Genomic DNA, 19,207 nt, shown 5'->3' with positions numbered 1-19,207 from the left:
TTTAAAATAGCAAAATCATTTTTGCGTGTATTTCTGTTTTTAAGATTTTCGTTATTACTTAGCTAGTAACCTACCTATATACGCCAATAAAACAAATAAATACAATCACAGTACCTCAGTCATAGCAGTGCAGGGTCCTATCAGTGCCAGGGAAAGTAGTGATGCTGCATCAGTCTGCTGTATATAAAGGCTGCTGATGTCCAATCACAGCAACGAACCCCGGTCTTCTTTTTCTCCTCCGAGTTCCGTCATCTCGTTAGAAACGAAACTGACTGAAACAGAAGCAGCAGATCCAAGACTGAATTTCCTCTGATGTCCTGGAAGAAACGAAACTTTCGGAGGAAAGTTGCCCCGCATCCCGCATCATCCAGCTGCCTCCTAGCTAGATGATGATGATGCAGGAAAACAGATGCGACTTACAGCGACTTTCACTCTGTTCATCCTTCCTAAGAAATGTACTTGAAGACAGATATTTATCTGACAAACGCAGTAAAATCCCCACATGAACAATCTTTGCATCCTTATATATACAAGACAATAATTGGTAGGCTTCTAAGTAAGCTAGTACACCTGCTTGCTACGTTTGCATGTCTCTTATGGTGGCCTGTTTGACCCATAAAGGGCGTAATTGGATGAGTCAGTGCGATCATAATTGATATAAAATAGCCAAAAACTAGTGATGAAAAAGGAAACATGACTTACTGTTTATTTAAAACAGTAATAAACTTGTAGGTTAGTAAGCAGGGGAGGGATGGTTATAAAACAGTGCATGTCTCCTCAAAAATCTGCATAACTGTGTAAAAAAAAAAAAAGACTATGTCTTGTTTCTCACCTGTAGGCAGTGGCGGTCCTAGCCTGTTTGGCGCCCTGGGCGAACACTCCCTCTGGCACGCCCCCCCCACACACACACACACAGACAAAACATATATGAAGAGAGAGAGAGTATAAGTTGTATGCAAATGGCTACCAAACAGCCATCATTATTCGTCATACAATGAGAACAGGACAAATCAACAACTGACAATGACTAATTAATATTAAAATCTGTAACATAATGTATTGTTTGGAGTTTAGTCTGTTACTGTTGCTATTTTTACCATTTCTTCTTGGAGCAACTGTAACCCACATTATTTCCTTATAGATTAATAAAGTATTCTGATTCTGATTGTTTCAGGATGAGCTGCCATTATCCAGTGACACATCTACTTACCTGTATCTTTTGCTCATTTCTCCTCCTCTTCTATTTTTTCTAAACTGAGCACCCAGTGGCTTTGAACTTTTCTTGTCCATCTTCCATTGGTTTTAATTTTGCACTCCAGTATGAACACCCATCCCTCAACCCGAGGATCACCACAACATAATCTAACACACCTACACCTTAGTTCACAGATTAACTTTGTCTAGGGTGCATTTCTGAGATTTCACAAAACCCAGGATTCAAATCATGAATACATAATGGACTTGGATTTACAACATTATAAATGAAATGTGCTCTATTTGGAAGCAGCAGGGCCACCCTCCCCTTTCGACGGGTTGTGTGTGAGACTTTAAATCATCAAACTGTAAATTTTAAATTGTTATTGATCCCCTTACCCCTGGTCCTAAAGTGTATATTTATTTTCTTACTCTTCTTATATTTATTGTTTGTTTACTTGCACTGCTGTAACTGGAGCCTCGTCGTCTCGTCTCTCTATATACTGTACTGTATGTAGCGGAGATGACAGTAAAGTTTACTTTGACTTCAGCAGCGAGCAGGCGCACCGAGGGCTCTCGCGCTCACTTTTCGTGTATAGAATTTTGAAAAAACATCGGTGCAAATTATAAGTCTGTATCATAATGTCTGGTGCTTTCGTGTTTGTTGTTTTGTTTTATTTTGCGAGTTGGTTATTAGAAGCTGCTCCAGCCAGCCAGAGAATCCCCTGCCGCCCCGCCCTCTCCTCCCTGTGCGACAAGCAGCAGGCGCACCTCGCAAACGGAGGGCGCCCTTACTCCCAGCAAATGGGCGATAGAAAACCGATCGGTGCCTGTACCATTCCCAATATGCGCTGGCTGCCGTCGGGGCAGCATGAGTACGAGCATTTTTTTATATATATATATTTTTTGCTGATGCCCGTGATGCCGCCCCCCACCACGATGCCGCCCCGGGCAGCCGCCCGTGTCGCCCGTATCTAAAACTGCTACTGCCTGTAGGACAGTGAAAACCCCTCCCCTGCTGCTGTGGGTTCAGATGGCACCATGCTGGATAACACAGTGATCAAGTAGAGCAGCGGTCTGCTCAGACTGTTGGTGTAGTTTTAGTCTTTCCTGACTCTGACCTTGATTCTGATGACATTCCAGTTGCTCCTAAACAGCAGAATAAAACAGACAGTTCTTCCAAATGTCCATCCAGGTTCAGGCCTTTAAAGAGTTATTTAAATTTATATTTTATGTATTTATTTTTGAAACTCATGTCTGTACTTTAATGAGTTGAGTCACTGTAAGAAAAATTAATATGAGAATGTCCTTTCAGCTCCTTGTACAACTTGATGACAGACCCTGGTGCAGATACTTTTTGAACATTTACTGCCACGTCATACTAGGTCAAGTACACTTGATCTCATATCCCTATTATTTCTGTAAGTGCAGAAATAATATCATCATTCCAGCTTTTGATCAGCACCATGGACAGGAGTTGGACTCAAAGGTCAGAGGAAGGGACACAATTATTTGAGCTGTATGTCTATATTCCAACTGTAATGTCTATAAACATGGAACAACAGGGAGGAGCTAACCACAGGTCCTCATAGATTGACTGGATAGGTTCACCATATCAAACAAGAGCAATCATTTATACAATTTCTAATTCAACAATAATTTCCAGTGGATCAGCTTCTAGATCTCACAGATATTACAGTGTATGTTTGTGGGATCCACATATTTGTTTTTAACATGTAAATGGTAGCAAAGTGGCAATCCAGGCAGGAGAGTCAGCCCCCAATCCACCACCACCACCACAAAAATAAAATAAAATAAATAAAAAATAAAAAATTCAGTTCATATGGAAAATGTATTGTTGGAAAGATCAACTTTCTGAGAATGCTCCAGGCAAGAAAATGTTTACTACTTGTTGAACATTTATAACTTGTCCAAGTTATAAATGGAATTCCCCAAAAGTCTTGCAAACGGGAAAGAAATGTTGATTTAAAACACTCAAATTAATTTTTCTTTTCAATATAATCTTTTTTTCTTTTTCTTTTTTTTTTTTTTATCTATATTCAGTTGCAAATTTTCCCTGCCTGGTGGTAGCAGATGAAAGGCTCCACGTAGCCATTACTCAGCACCACCTTCAGCTGCAGAGTGAATGTTTTAGTCTTTATCCAGATAAGTTGTTGGTTGAGAAAAATTAGAAAAGATTGGACTGGGAAAAGTCAAAAGTGACTGACAATCAAAAGTTCACAGTCAATTTTGGTCTTGAATCTGTGCAATTATTCAGAGAAGCCGTATTTCAAAAATTATTGTAAGATATAGTCTTGATATTACTTCATTTGTAAGAGAAAATGATGACATGGGCAACATTGTGTATTATGAGAAATTAGAGATCTCAGACAAGATGGCTATAGAAAAGCAGATATTTTGTATGCAGCAAAGCAGCTTTACATTAAAAAAAGTAAAGCTAAAATCAAGCTGTACACAAAATAGCATTTTAGGCTGAAAAGCAATTTTTTCAGTTAATTTTTTTCAGCTTTCAATTATGTGTTATACAGAGGTTGTAGTATTGATTTACTGAACTTTATTCAGAAATGTTATCTTATATTCTGCCAACATTTATTTTCGATGTGTACAATAAATATGTAAGGGGAAGAAAACATGTTAAGGAACATCTGTAAATATAATTTAGTCCAGAAGTCCTTTAGCTATAGTCTAGCTTTTACATATTTGGGGTAATTTTGAGGTGGCTGTAGCTCAGGTGGTAGAGCAGAATGCCTACTAATGAGGAAGTTTGGTGGTTTGAATCCCCATCTGCAATTACATACAGTTCCAAAATATTAATTCTGACCACTAATTTATACTGTATGTATTTTCTTTCATTCTTCATCTTGTACTCCTGATGCAGTACTCACATTGACCAACCTGCTTGTGGTTGTTGTAGAACGGCAGGAACCCAAGCAGGAGGCCCTGGACCAAGTAGTCTTGGTCAAGTGCTACCTCATCATAGGGATTGTGGTGGTAATACAGGGAGTGCAGAATTATTAGGCAAATGAGTATTTTGTCCACATCATCCTCTTCATGCATGTTGTCTTACTCCAAGCTGTATAGACTCGAAAGCCCACTACCAATTAAGCATATTAGGTGATGTGCATCTCTGTAATGAGAAGGGGTGTGGTCTAATGACATCAACACCCTATATTAGGTGTGCATAATTATTAGGCAACTTCCTTTCCTTTGGCAAAATGGGTCAAAAGAAGGACTTGACAGGCTCAGAAAAGTCAAAAATAGTGAGATATCTTGCAGAGGGATGCAGCAGTCTTAAAATTGCAAAGCTTCTGAAGCGTGATCATCGAACAATCAAGCGTTTCATTCAAAATAGTCAACAGGGTCGCAAGAAGCGTGTGGAAAAACCAAGGCGCAAAATAACTGCCCATGAACTGAGAAAAGTCAAGCGTGCAGCTGCCAAGATGCCACTTGCCACCAGTTTGGCCATATTTCAGAGCTGCAACATCACTGGAGTGCCCAAAAGCACAAGGTGTGCAATACTCAGAGACATGGCCAAGGTAAGAAAGGCTGAAAGACGACCACCACTGAACAAGACACACAAGCTGAAACGTCAAGACTGGGCCAAGAAATATCTCAAGACTGATTTTTCTAAGGTTTTATGGACTGATGAAATGAGAGTGAGTCTTGATGGGCCAGATGGATGGGCCCGTGGCTGGATTGGTAAAGGGCAGAGAGCTCCAGTCCCACTCAGGCGCCAGCAAGGTGGAGGTGGAGTACTGGTTTGGGCTGGTATCATCAAAGATGAGCTTGTGGGGCCTTTTCGGGTTGAGGATGGAGTCAAGCTCAACTCCCAGTCCTACTGCCAGTTTCTGGAAGACACCTTCTTCAAGCAGTGGTACAGGAAGAAGTCTGCATCCTTCAAGAAAAACATGATTTTCATGCAGGACAATGCTCCATCACACGCGTCCAAGTACTCCACAGCGTGGCTGGCAAGAAAGGGTATAAAAGAAGAAAAACTAATGACATGGCCTCCTTGTTCACCTGATCTGAACCCCATTGAGAACCTGTGGTCCATCATCAAATGTGAGATTTACAAGGAGGGAAAACAGTACACCTCTCTGAACAGTGTCTGGGAGGCTGTTGTTGTAGCTGCACGCAATGTTGATGGTGAACAGATCAAAACACTGACAGAATCCATGGATGGCAGGCTTTTGAGTGTCCTTGCAAAGAAAGGTGGCTATATTGGTCGCTGATTTGTTTTTGTTTTGTTTTGAATGTCAGAAATGTATATTTGTGAATGTGGAGATGTTATATTGGTTTCACTGGTAAAAATAAATAATTGAAATGGGTATATATTTGTTTTTGTTAAGTTGCCTAATAATTATGCACAGTAATAGTCACCTGCACACACAGATATCCCCTAAAATAGCTCAAACTAAAACAAACTAAAATCTACTTCCAAAAACATTCAGCTTTGATATTAATGAGTTTTTTGGGTTCATTGAGAACATGGTTGTTGTTCAATAATAAAATTATTCCTCAAAAATACAACTTGCCTAATAATTCTGCACTCCCTGTAGAACCCTCCATCACTGCCATCAACTCATGAAGGGAGAAGCCACAAATAAACCTCAGAGACAAATTTAGGTTCATAGATTTGTGGACACCAACTCCTTGTTTTTCCGTCATTTTGTACAGTGGATTTTTCTTCATACAGTGAAGTTAGGAGTAAAACTCAGTCTTTCAGGTTTAATTTAAGGGGTATAAGTATTGCATTAATTGTTGGATGTTTAATATTGAGTAGTATATATGTAAATAAAATCTTTAATCGTAAACCATCTCTACCATCAACTGTTAAAGGTGTTTCTGGGTCTCCATAGTTTACCCTCCAGGTTTGCCCATACAGCTGAGAACCTTTAACACTGGATGTATGTTAGGTAAAACATTGATAACTCATCTCACGTATGCAGATGACCTGGTTGTTTTTAGTCCAAGTAGTGCTGGATTACAGCAGCTTCTTAATATCTGTACTGAATATGGTGTGCTATATGATATAAACTACAATGCTATCTTGATATGTAGAACCAAGCAGGATAAACAGCTAAATTTCCCTGTGTTTAAACTGTCCGACGATACCCTTGAGATTCATAAAAAGGTGAAATACCTCGGTCACTTTATTACTGATCAAATGAATGATGATGACATATACAGACAATGCTGTAACCTCTATGTGCAGGCAAATACTATTGCACACAAATTCAGCTTCTGTTCAGTTCCAGTTAAAGTGGCTTTTTTTAAAGCGTATTGCACACTGCTATATACTGCCCCCTTGTGGTCATTTTACAAGCAATATAGCAGGGGTAGGGAACTCCAGGCCTCGAGAGCCGGTGTCCTGCAGGTTTTAGATGTGTCCTTGATCCAACACAGATGATTTAAATGGCTAAATTAGCTCCTCAACATGTCTTGAAGTTCTCCAGAGGCCTGGTAATGAACTAATCATTTGATTCAGGTGTGGTGACCCAGGGTGAGATCTAAAACCTGCAGGACACCGGCGCTCGAGGACTAACGTTCCCTACCACTGCAATATAGCATGCAGAAGCTGCATGTTGCATTTAATGTTGCAATGAGAATCCTTGTAGGATACCTGGAGGGGTAGTGCCAGTCAGACATTTGTAGCTGTGGGTGTTTGGACTTTAAAAGCACTCTTAAAAAATTTAATGTTCACTTGTAGAGAACGACTGGATGGCTCTAGTAACAGTATAATTTTAGCACTCACAAATCCGACAGTGAGTGGTTCCCGTTACTCATCCAGTTGGAGGAAGCACTGGTTGAAGTGTTTGTGTATTTATTGATTCCTTTTAAGTAATTGTGTATTTTATATATATTATTGTTTCATATAATTTCATACAAAAAATTTCATATAATTTTTATTAAGGCTTAAATGTTATGGGTTTTTTTACACTATGGCAATAAAGTTTTACAGCTTTTATGCAAAGACATGTTTGATATAATGACACTTGAAAACTATTGTTCATATGCTCTTTGTGATCACATTTGCTATTCTCTGCTCAGATCCCTGACGGTGTGCCTGATGTAAAAGGAAATCTGTCAAAACATATGGACTTACTGCATGTCCTCTCAAACATGGAATTGGACCTCTGGGGACACAATCCCCACAATTTATACAAGATAAAAGAAGTGGTAAATCTTTGCTGTAACATTCTGTGAAATCACATCATAAACACACACACTGTCATTATTTAGTAAGTATGCTTTATTTCTCAAAAGTCTTGGGTACATGATTATTAAAAAGAGAAAGTCAGATTTCAAAAGTAACTATAGAAGTATTAGAAAGACTGGGAATCAGTTTACAAAGGTGTTTGAAATATGAGATTGCTGTTTCATCATTTCATTTTATAAGTAAAATTGAATAAAAATTTAAAAAGTTTCCATTAAATTCTTTTATATTTTTATTTCCAGAACAAAACTACTATATTAAAAACCCTCAAATGCCAAATACTGCATTAAATATTTTGTTTCATCTGAATGCTAAAAAAATCTTTGCAAAAACAAACTTTTATTGGAAATTCATACGGTATTGTTTTGGTCCTCAGTATCATAAATCATTTAAATTTAACAATACATACTTGGGTCACAGTAGTAGAACTTGTTAAAACATAGGAAAATATCTACAGATGAAGTAGTTAAACTGTGCTCTAAGAAGTAGTCACAACTGTACTGGCATAGAAACCTTGACATTTTTCATTTCATGACAGTGTTACAGTGAATATGTTGATCTCCAGCAGATGGTTCAGTGATTCTACTGCAACTCAAAGATGTCAACAAACTTAATCAACAAGAATATTTGATTTTTTGTTTTCAGAACAAAACCATACATTGAATATCTCAAAGTCAGGAAAGCTGAAGTAAATATTTCTAAATGTATATAAAAACACTCTAGTGAGTAAATAGCATTGACACAAATAAAAACATTTTTCATTTAATGTTTTCTGTGATTATTACTGTGAAAAATTAGACAACTTGAAATGATTTTGGTTGTGATGCTAAATAATATTTCAGCTTTAGATTGTAGATATCATCTGTTTAACATGTCAAAACACAGTCACACTAATTGATAGTCCATCTGTCTTGAGTCCTTAATTCACATATGCTTCTATTTTATTAAGGAGCTCAGATGCCTTGTTCAGTGCCAGCATTTCATTCTCTGATCTGAATTGTCCGTTCGGTATGTGGGGATATGGATGGCAGTTGGGATATTGAGTCCTTTTGGGATCCACCCCGAGTGTCTGCAGGTTTTTCACAATCTCAGGCAGATCTCTCAGTTGGGGGCTGTAGAGGGAAACTTGTGCAGCAGTGACTGAAATTGAGCTGCTGTTGGGGTGTTGTCCATTTCTTTTATAGCATGCTGCTATGAGAGACTTTTCCACTGCTTGATGGACCTTAAACAGACACCACTCTGTGCTCTCTCCACCAGTGTCTTTGTGAGCTGCATTGAGATCACAGCGAGCCTGTCTACACCAGCGTCTGGCCTCTTCTCTGTCTGGCCTTGGGACATTTTCATTGTGGGTCCAGAAGTTGTAGAAACCTCTATAGCCTCTAGAGAACCTCTCTCGACTATTTCTGTGATACCTGGCCTCCTGATTCCACTGTTGATAGAAGCCTCTGAAATTTGTATTTCTGCTTGAAAAGGTCGAGCCTGCAGCTTTGCCTTTGCTGAGCTCATCAATTCGATTCTGTAAATATTTGAATGCCTCATTGGTGAGAGACTGGCAATCCGGGTTTTTGTCAGGGTGCCACCTGAGGTACAGTCTCTTGATGGCTTTGAGCCTCTCCTCCTCAGGAAGCTTCCAGATCTCTGCCAAACATTTATCAATTTCCCTTTTAGCTTCCTCAACAGAGGCCGGTAAGGAATTTATTGATGGTTCAGAAGAATGTGGCCCAGCTCCTGCCAGTGGTTCCAGCTCCATGCAAGTGTTTTCTTCTGGTTTTAGCATCTTCTTCTGTGGTTCTGGCTCCATGCATTTCCTCCTTTCTGTTTTTACCTTCTTTTCTCGTTTAAACTGAAACAGATCAACACAGCTGACTTCAATGGGCTCATCTTCTCCAATATCTACTTTGTATCTCCATGAATATCGTCCATTGTGACCAGGCAGTTCTTCAACAATAACTGTATAAATGTACTTGTCATCAATGCTGTAGCCAACATATTCCCCCTCTTCAAAGTTGTTGAGGACATTCATGTCCAAACAATCATGCCATTCTCCTGGAATCTCTGTCCCAGGGGCTGCTGGACTAAAAGAGGAACTTTCAGTTTCAGCACTGTCACGGATCTGATTTTTAGCCAGAGTTTTCCGAATATCTTGCAGATCATTACACATGAGGAGTTGTCCCAGCACTGGAAGATGAACCGATGCAATTCTGTTCCCTAAAAGAACATTAATCTCTTTTGTCAATGTTGTAATGACTTCATTTATTACTTTGTGAGCCATGTCATCATTGTGCTTTAAGTAAAAGGTGCATCCTTGGTGCCCTCGTTCCACAAAAACATCAGTTTCTTCATCAGTTTTAGCAAGTGGCTGTTTATTGAGCCAGAGAGCTGTTTCCAACATTTTGCAGCAGATAATTTGTATACTGCCAAAAATCTGCTCACATATGTTAGAAGCAGCTTCTTGTGTTATTTTGCCTTGCAACTGCTCTCTAATAAGACAAATTAATCCATATTTAAAGGTTCCTGAGGAGAGATGTTTATCAAACCATCCACTAAATTCACAGCCAGTCCCAAGTTCACAAAGCTGCATTTTTGATTCCACAACTCTTTCCTCTGTGAACTCAGACAGCATCTTTGGCTGAAATTTCTGAGGCAGCAGTTGCAACAGCTGATGATGGTCATACTTGTCGTTGCCCAAATGACATTCACTGAGTTTCTCAAGCAGCAGGAACTTGTTCTCCAGCGCTTCTTCCAACCTTTTGGTCTCAAACACTGTGTCGTTGTAGCAGAGTGTTGATGATGGGTATAATTTACCATCTACTGCTGGAAGATAAAGAGTCTCCACATTTTCAAGAAGCTTCTGGTTTCCGTGAGTTTTGATTAACTTAAACAACTGCTCAACAGCTCGTTTCACAGTTCTCAGCTGGTTCGAATGTAGTTTCTGTTTATCACAGGAATCAGCGTAAACTGCTGCCAAAACATTACAATATTGCTCTGCAGTAGCTTCGTTCTTCACACCGATTTTCTGAAAGAACGGTGCATACATTGCATCTTCTGGAGTAATCTTGTACAGATATGGTCTGAAGTCCAGATCATAGGAGAGCGACAGACACACGTCATCAGGCCTCATAAGTTTTGTGTCTTTTTCAACCAACACAACAGGAAGACCAGCCAGCTGGTTTCCTTCAAATCTTTTTGCTTGCAGGTAAGCGTAGGAACTTCTGAACACTTTAGCTCGTGTTTTGATGAGCTGGTCAGTTTCACATGGTGACTGACAGATGTTTCTTATGTTACTGGCTACACAGTTTTGAGGTGGTTCTTCATGAGCTCCAGCATTTTTTATCATTTTCTGAAGACCTTGTGACATAAATGGTAGGTCTATAATTGGTAGGTCTATAATTGGCATGGAGGTCCAAATCAAATCTTGATGCTCTGGATTTTTGTCAATCAAAGAGCCTCTAATTTTCACAGTAGTTCCTTCAGCAGCAAATGGTTGGTGGTAGTTGGACAGTTCTTTTCGAATTATCACTGGAAAAATGAATTTGATGTCGGCAATCCTCTCCAACAAATTTTGCTTTTTAGTTTTGATGTTGCATTCGTTATTTAAGACTTCCCTGAAAAGTAATGATGATTTCTGTTTCATGTCTTTGAGTCTTCTGTTAACTTTTGCTTCTGATTCAAGCTGGTGTGCAAAATGTATTATCTCGTCCGCTGACACAACATGCTTCATTCCAAGTTCTCTGACCAGCTCTTTTGCTTTTTCTGTTGTGTAGTCATCTCCTTCACACAGCTCAGTCCAAAATCTCTCAGGAACAAATCTCTCGTGGGGCAACATTCGTTTGTACAGCTCCACACTTTCATCAAAGTAGTATGATGCAGGCTCCAGTCTGCCCTGAGAACTGCGAATCAGTTTCACTGTCTTCAGTGAGGAGATGATAATTTTTCTTTCCTTCAACGAATAATCTAGTGACAGCAACAGTTTGAGGCTGTGAAGAATCTGTGTCTCTGTGAGTTTGTGTACAGCAGGCAGAATGAACTTCATGAAATACTCCAAATCATCCAGGACCTGAATGTTGAGCGTTTCTGACAGCATGTAGTTCTCAGAGTTCTGTTTGAGAAAGATGCTGCTGTTTTGGGGTAGGTTGAACAAATCTGCAAATATGACTGAATATTTGATTTTGAGGATGAAAACCTTCTTAGGTCCATCAATCCTCACTCGTTCACCATGTGTTGTTTCAAATATTGGTAAGGATTTGAGTTTTCTCACATACTCTTGGTTCCCTTTGGACTTGGATAATCCTGATTGCAGGAACATCTGAAACTCCTTCATATCATCATTTGAAAGGTGGGAAAACTCTGAGCGATTAATTTTGTACACTTGATCCAACACTGAGCTTTCATCATCTACATCAAGAAGTTCATCTTGTAGACATGAATATATCCATCGGTCCATCTCAGAGAAGAAAACATGATCAAACCTCATAAAACCAAGTTTGAAGAGGATGCCTGATATGTCTTTGTGTTTTTGCTGAGGCAAACACAACACTTGACATGTGTTTCATTGTTTGCAGGAAGTGCTTGTTGTTCAATCTTGGACACACAACAGGTAAAATGCAGCAGTCACTGAAGTGTTTCCTTACATCACTGAGTGTAAGACTGGACTCATCATCTCTAGATGTTGGCAGTTTAATTTCATTCATTGTGAACCTCCAAAGTAATTTTAGCCACTTCAATATTTTCTCATTGGGGACATGAAGACCACTGTGTGGATCAACTTCACAGTCATAAAGAAGATGCTGAATTAATGTTTTCAGATATTTCTCTGAGTGGCGCAAAGTCACATTTCTGACAAGTTTTAATCTTTGAAGAAGGTCAGTGTGCCAAATGTTGGTTTGATAATCTGCAAATTGAGCCTGGCAGTCAAAGAAGAGATCTTCATACCTTGATATCCACTTGGGTGTTTGGGAGTTGAAGAGTCTTAAAACTTTATCTCTTGTGAGAAGAAGTGGAAGGCCATTGAGTAAATTCTGTGTGACCTTTTGTGAGGAGAAATCTTTTAAACAAAAACTCAAGAGCTCTGAACATCTTGTCTCATCTTTGATCAAAGTGGCACTTACAGGTAAAGGTAAATCCTCATCTGTTTGGGTTGGATCATTGAGAGGTTTTGCTTGTAGAAAAGTCCGCACAGTGGAGGGACTGACCTCTTTCACTTCAACCCCAGCAGATCTGAAACTTGTCCAAATCCTTTGCATGTTTGTGGAATAAGGAACCAGCTTCATTCCAAGAGCTTCCAAAATGTTGTTCAGCTTGAAATTTCCTGAGAATGTCAGATATGGTGACTCAGTAGGGTCTGTTTCACTGACATTACACCAGTCAAATGAGTATTCTTCAATTTTTTTATCTGCAATTTTCGGTGTTGAGCTCTTCATCACAGGGATTACATCAAGGCCTTTTTCTTTCAGTGATCTGTATACTTCATGTATCATTTCATGCCAGTCTGGGCAAACATCCTTGGACACAGTTGGCCAAAAACACAAATATTCTGATCTGAAATATGATTCAGTACTTGCAAGGGAAACTTTCTTGACTGTGATCATTCGCCTGATGTAATGCAGGAGGTCTGCATACAGCGGAGCAATGACGTTCTGTTTCAAAATCTCATTCCAGTTGGATTTCTTACTCTTCCCATCTTCTTTCCAAAGGCCTCTCCTGGCAGAATCAACCTCAAAGTTTCCATTGACATGTACTGGCAGTCCAGTTTTCCCTGGCAAAGGAAGTGAACAAAAGGCTTCTCCTTTAAAATCCATGACACTGGATCCTTTTTTGTTTACAATAGTAGCTAATGATGCTTGGGGAAGTTTGTAGGATAGTTTTAACTCACTGCTGTTTTTGAAGGAGCCAAACTGTTCTGCAACAATCCATGTAGTTTGTCTTTTATCTGAGGTGGAAATCACAGTTTCATAGAAAGTCTTGTGCGGTGTTGGTTTGTCTGATTGCAGTGCATTTTGTAAATGTTTGACAAAAGCATGTTTTTCATCCCGACTTGTCTGTGGCAGATTTTTTTCAACCTCAAAGATGGTTTTAAGTCCTCTTGAATCTTCACTGATTTCATGGACTGTGATTTTGCAGATGTTTTTCAGAAAGAGAATTAGTCCTTCAGGATCTTCAGACAGGGCAGAGCACAGTTCTTTCATGTCGTAGTCAGTGACTCCTTGCTGTGATATTTTGGAGGTGTTTGCATTTGCACCCATTCTCAGAGGTAATCTGAACATGGTGCCCTCTTTAAGAGAAAAAATGTCTGGAAGAAAGGATTTGTAGACATCTACGTACATTTCTTTGAAAGTGTCTGCTAGTTTATAGCCAATGCCACATCGTTTGTTATTTGAATGATTTTCAATGTATTTTTGATTGGGGTCAGAAATGCAAAGTACTTCGTCTCCTGTAAGGATCGAAGGACAGTCAGTCAGATGGTAAACAGAGTTGAATCCAACTCCGTACTTGCCTATCTTCCCTGGGGTGTTGTGCTTTCCTCCCTCTCCCAGCTGTTGAATTCCCTTAATGTCAGCATCAGAAAACACTTTGTTGTTGAACACACAAAGTGCTGGACCCTGGAGATTGTTCCATTTCTCCCCAAATGTTTTTTCTTTTCCATGTTGTCTTTTGTCCCAGATGAAGTGAATTTCTGTGGCTTCTGCATCATCAGCATTTTGGATGAGCTCTTTAAGGATATCCTTCTTTGATGGATAGGCTGAAATTATGTTTTTAATACGAACAGTGAGTTCTTCCTTCTGTTCAAAGTCAAAAGCTAATGGTGAAAGGTCATCAAATGTGTGATTTTCCAAAGTATGATGCCTGGTTGTTTTGATTCCAAGGTGGCGAGCCATAACACGTGGGATATTGTCATGACACAATGTGACACCTGAAGTGAGTGGCATCCACGGGCTGTCATTGTAAAACAGCTCACTTGCAGGTTGCAAAACTCCACGCTCATTGGGTATCAGACAGTCATCCGTGATTTTCAATTTGGCTTCAAATATCCCTTTGTTTAAAATTGTGAGACAAACTGAGAGATCACTCTTGGACAGAGGCTTGTTTCCATGTTGAGCATGTAAATCCTGCAACACAGTTAGAAGCTGAGCAATCGTGAATTGCTTTGCAACACCTATACTTTCCCAAAGATTCCTGAAGCTCGTGAAGGAAGCTGGAAGTACATGGAGATAAGGTTTTGCTTCAAATTGCCCGTTCTCAGCTACATGGTCGACATTCACAAATGTATCGCCAATGAGGATGAATGGAAATGAATATGCCCAGTGTCCAATGTAAGTGGTGTTTCCAGAATAACAGATCCACTTATCCAGAAACTTATAGCACTCAAATGCAATTTTGTAAAGCATGGAACTGTCAGTGGAGTGGGCTCGTTTGCTCACTTGGTGCAACTGCTGAAGCACCATCTGTACTTTTGGAGTGCTGTGAACTCCTAAAATCTGTAGAACTGGATCAGTGTTGTGTATGTTTAAATTAGTATGATCCAACACTGGTTGTGTCATGTTAACGAGAAGGAGCATTTGTCAATAAAAACATCAGTGGGCCTTTTAACTGTTACATTTCCTTCCATTTTTGTATCACCAGGGGAAAATGCTGGAAGAAATGCAGTTGTCCTGAGTGTTTTCCAGTGCTGGGAGTCGTTATCATGAATGTGATTCTTCATCAGTTCAAAAAGGCACTTCAAGTGCACAAATGCTTTCTTTTTGTCAATGCTCCAGGTTTTATCAATTGTGCCTGCTTTCTCTGTGATATCTTCCAATGGGAGATGATCATTTGCCATTCCAAGTTCCAACAAACGCTGAATCCTTTTTGGAGATCTGAAGTCATTTTCGGATCCATCAAGCAAGCGTCCCTCTTTTGGTTCAAAAAGACAGGCCACTTTTCCTGATGGATTTACAAGTTTTCTGACATATTGCAGCTGTCCACCCTTTGTGGGTATGCATGGATAGCAAAGCAGCAGATTGTCAATTTCTTTAACATTAACATCAATAGCATGCAGCAGAAGGGTATCTCTACTCGTCGAGTCCATTGTAGTTAGGTTACTGAACACTGCTTCTTGGTAGAACTTCTCCCAGTTCCATGTCCTGTTTTGCAAAACCTTTTCTAGGCCAGCCTGTTTGAAACTATTTCTTAGCCACATTGGAAGTGTAACAACATGGTTGGGTCTTTTTACATATTTCTGGCAAACTTGAACTGCAAGATTACCAATTTCCTCATCGTTTCCAATGCTCTCATGTAGAAATATGACATTGTTCACTGAAAACCATTGTTCTCCATCACTAAAGAGCTCTGGACCAACAGAGTCATCAACAATGGTTGAGTAAAATGCATCCACTAAAGGCTTGAAAGTTTCAGTCACTTTCTCCCTATCAGGCCAAAAGTTGTAATAACAGTAACTCACCAGCTGCTTATCTTCTGACATTTTCTTTAGCGCCTTGAGTACAGTAACATATGCTGTCACTACTGGATCCTGAAGGAGAGCTTTGTTCCAGTCATTTTTCACTCCAGTTTCCCACAGAGCTTTTCGGTTGCTTGTAACAGCAAATGTGCCATTTACATTGACAGGAAGACCTGTGTGAATGGGAAGAGGAAGGAAGCAAAAGGCCTGTCCAACAAGATCTGTTTGTAATGTGGTGAATTTTCCAGTTTCCGGATCATTTTGCAAAGGCACAGCAATCCCTCCAATTGGCAAAGAGAAACTGGCTTGCTTGTTTTTGTGAAGGGCCATTTTCAAAGATTTGTGTGTCCCAAAGCAGTTGTACAGGAGCCAGAACTGAACTTCAGTTTCATTAGACTGCTGACTGGATATTTTCACAATGATTACTGTGAAGGAGTCAATTACCTCTTTGCATTTGCATTCAACTTTCATCAGTGATTCCTCAGCATGACGTTGCTTGGACACACTGCTGTCATCAGGAATCTCCATTGCACTCACAGTTGTTTTGGACACAATGAAGATGGTTTCCTTTTCATTATCTCTTGGTGGAGTTGATCCATTGTGTGGGATATTTTGGAGGGATAATGTAATGATGTTCTTCAAAAAAAGAAGAAGAGTTTTTGAGTTCTTAGAAAAGTGATGTTGAAAATCAAGGATATTGTGTTTTTGATACACTTTTGTGCTTATTTCTGATTTGACAGGCCTCTTCTTCACTTCGGAAAGGTAGTTTGATCAGAGTCCCTGGATAAGGATCAGGAGGACTTTTTCGGGTAAAAGTACAGTCAAAAATGTTTTCATATGATCCAAACTGACCAGGAAACCACCGTAAGATTCTTCTTTGAGAGAGATCCAGCTTGATTCCGGGGTTTGACTTATATTTGATATGCTTTGTGAGATGAGTAACATTTGGATCAAGTATGAGAAGAGTGTTGCCACTAAGGATGGAGGGGACATCTGTCACATGATACACAGTGTTGAATCCAAGTCCAAATGTTCCAATTTTTTCCACTTGGTTCTCCTTCGAGGCTGAGCCAACTCTGACAATATTTTTCCAATCCTCTGCTGTAAACTGCTCATTATTGAAAGCCCAAAGACAAGGTCCCTGACAAAGAGCCATGTCAGGGTCAATCAGGCTTTCAGGGGCATCTCTGTGTACTCTGAAATCCACCAAGAACTTGCAAACATCTGCCCCAGCATCCTCTGCATTCTGGATGAGCTCTTTGAAGATGTCACTGTCTTCATCGTACTCTTTAAGAATGTTTTTTATCCTCATTGTTATTGGTTCAGATTGTCCACACTGCTCTATTCCTATCTCCTCTGGATCAAGGATGTGGGTACTGAGAAAACGAATTTCCAGCCATTCAGCTGCTGCTTTTGGGATTTCCTCATGTATGACAAAAATTTCCTCTTCTCTGCAGTTTAGTTCTTTTAGTCCATTTTTGCTTACATCACAGAAAAGAGCTGTTGATCGTGGTTTAAGGGTAAATTTTCCTCCCTCAGCAATGACTGGCACTGGGATGTCATCCTGAACGGTCTTCTTCTCTTTCCAGAGCCAGTTGAGAATTTCTATTGACACTTTGACCTCTGAGGAACTTGCAAATGGCACTTGTCTTGCTTCAATTGTTTGCTGGATGGAGTACAGAATGCCCAAAATGTCTTCATTGGAAAGTACTTTTCTCAGGCCAAACCTCTGGAACAATGTTCTGTATGGCAAAAATTCACTTGGCACCTTCCCAATGTAAGAACTCAGATCTAGATTATTTGGGTATTCAAGAACCAAATCCTGGGGTGCAACAAACTGGTTGTGAGTCCATAGCCAACATGTCTCCTTGCTCATCATTGTAACAAATACAGAGACATTGTCTTGCATGTGTTTGTAAATGCTGTGCAGCTGTCTTTTGAAGTCTACATCTGTGTCAGGATTAACCATTTCCAGTGCTTTTGAATTCAAGACTGACAGATTCTCAATCACTTTTTCAGGTGGTGGTAGGTCTTTGAGACCAAGTCTGTTGCTAACTCTGTCACTGAGCTTCCCTGTTAGAGGCATTACATGTCCAACAATGTCCTTATACACAGAATGTCTTATTTCTTTTGGGCAAAACAAACAATACTTCTGAGATTTATCACTGAATTGTTTCTCACTTCCAGGTTGTTCACATGGGATCCATTTAAGCATTTTGAGGCAATGAAGTTGTTTGTGAGAAAACTTTGACAGTAGATCATTACTTTCCAACATTCCCAACAGAACCTGAGCTCTTCTTAGAGCCTCGGTTTGTGAGTTCACGCACAGTTTGTCAGTCAGCGTGGCAGCATGTACCAAATGTTCAGGTGAGACATCTATCTCTTTATTCAGTAATCCGATTTCTGTTAAGCTTTCCAGCATCTGCAGTGAATGAGTGTATGAAGGCGGTGGAAAGAAGTCTGACTCAAAAATGACTTTAAAAGTCTGAATTCTTGGATCAAAAAAGTCAGAGGCTTTTTTCAGCTGTCCATTCACCTCAATGAAGCTCAAGTCCTTACAGCTACATTTCAGGGATTCGTTTTGTGAGAAAAGCACCTTACCGTGCTGTAAAACCCAAGTCATTGTTTTTTTAGTGTCTTCACTGCTACAAGCGCCTTTCCTTATGCTGTCAACAAGAACATTGGCTGCTTCGGCGGTGTCCAACAGATGAATTTTGAGCATCTGTAACAGTCTGCGGTCAGTCTCAGTAGAACACTGGATTATGAAATCAGGCACAGGGAGCTCTGTTGGTACTGTTAGGCCTGAGATCAGAAGCACAGCTTGTTTCGATTGAGCTGCAACACTGAATCCTTTCATGGTTTGAAACAAAGGCAACTTCAACAGAAAATCTTTCTCTGTTTTTGAGAGAGAATCCAGATAAGAAAGATAATCTTTTAGTTCATTGCATGCTGTGTGAGAGGCAGATGTAAGCTCTGTCAAGAGATGTTGGAAATCTAAATTCATCAAGACCTTCAAAACACTCCTTGGAGATGGGCACAGCACGTACGAGTCAAGGTCTTCATGCTTGAGCCACTCATTTCCTCTCACCACTGTGCCACCAACTTTGTTCACCAACTGAGCTATTCGGTCTGGCAAACTCAAATGCTTATTTTTCTGAAAGATCAGAGTTGTGTCCTGCTGTAGTTTTGCTACTGATACAGTTTGACTGTGAGACAGAGGACTAACTGGTATTAGAGGTATGTCAGTGAAAGGACTTAACTCGTTAAAATGACTGTTGAGAAAGCTCCAGAATTCTTGAAACCAATCTAAAGGTGGATGCTGACTGTTGCTGTTTTCCCAT

General features: G+C 39.8%; 3 protein-coding genes across 3 annotated transcripts; all 3 read right to left on the bottom strand.

The window, feature by feature from the left end:
- Positions 1 to 7,474: 7,474 nt before the first annotated feature.
- LOC120436766 (sacsin-like) lies at positions 7,475 to 12,097 on the bottom strand. Its single transcript, XM_039607642.1, has one exon. It carries the CDS (start codon positions 11,904 to 11,906, stop codon positions 8,352 to 8,354), a length of 3,555 nt encoding a protein of 1,184 aa, XP_039463576.1. The 5' UTR covers positions 11,907 to 12,097; the 3' UTR covers positions 7,475 to 8,351.
- Positions 12,098 to 13,073: 976 nt separating this feature from the next.
- On the bottom strand, positions 13,074 to 15,128 carry LOC120436768 (sacsin-like). Its single transcript, XM_039607644.1, has 2 exons — positions 13,492 to 15,128; positions 13,074 to 13,187 (listed from the first exon to the last, which is right to left on the bottom strand). Exons 1-2 carry the CDS (start codon positions 14,986 to 14,988, stop codon positions 13,074 to 13,076), a joined length of 1,611 nt encoding a protein of 536 aa, XP_039463578.1. The 5' UTR covers positions 14,989 to 15,128.
- A 1,286-nt stretch (positions 15,129 to 16,414) lies between these two features.
- Positions 16,415 to 19,006, bottom strand: LOC120436767 (sacsin-like). Its single transcript, XM_039607643.1, has one exon. The coding sequence runs from the start codon at positions 18,868 to 18,870 to the stop codon at positions 16,555 to 16,557; it is 2,316 nt and encodes a 771-aa protein (XP_039463577.1). The 5' UTR covers positions 18,871 to 19,006; the 3' UTR covers positions 16,415 to 16,554.
- Positions 19,007 to 19,207: the final 201 nt, after the last annotated feature.

The sequence above is a fragment of the Oreochromis aureus genome, unplaced genomic scaffold, assembly GCF_013358895.1.
Source record: "Oreochromis aureus strain Israel breed Guangdong unplaced genomic scaffold, ZZ_aureus HiC_scaffold_156, whole genome shotgun sequence".
NCBI classification, from domain to species: domain Eukaryota; kingdom Metazoa; phylum Chordata; class Actinopteri; order Cichliformes; family Cichlidae; genus Oreochromis; species Oreochromis aureus.
This window is presented reverse-complemented; position numbering and strand designations above follow the sequence as displayed.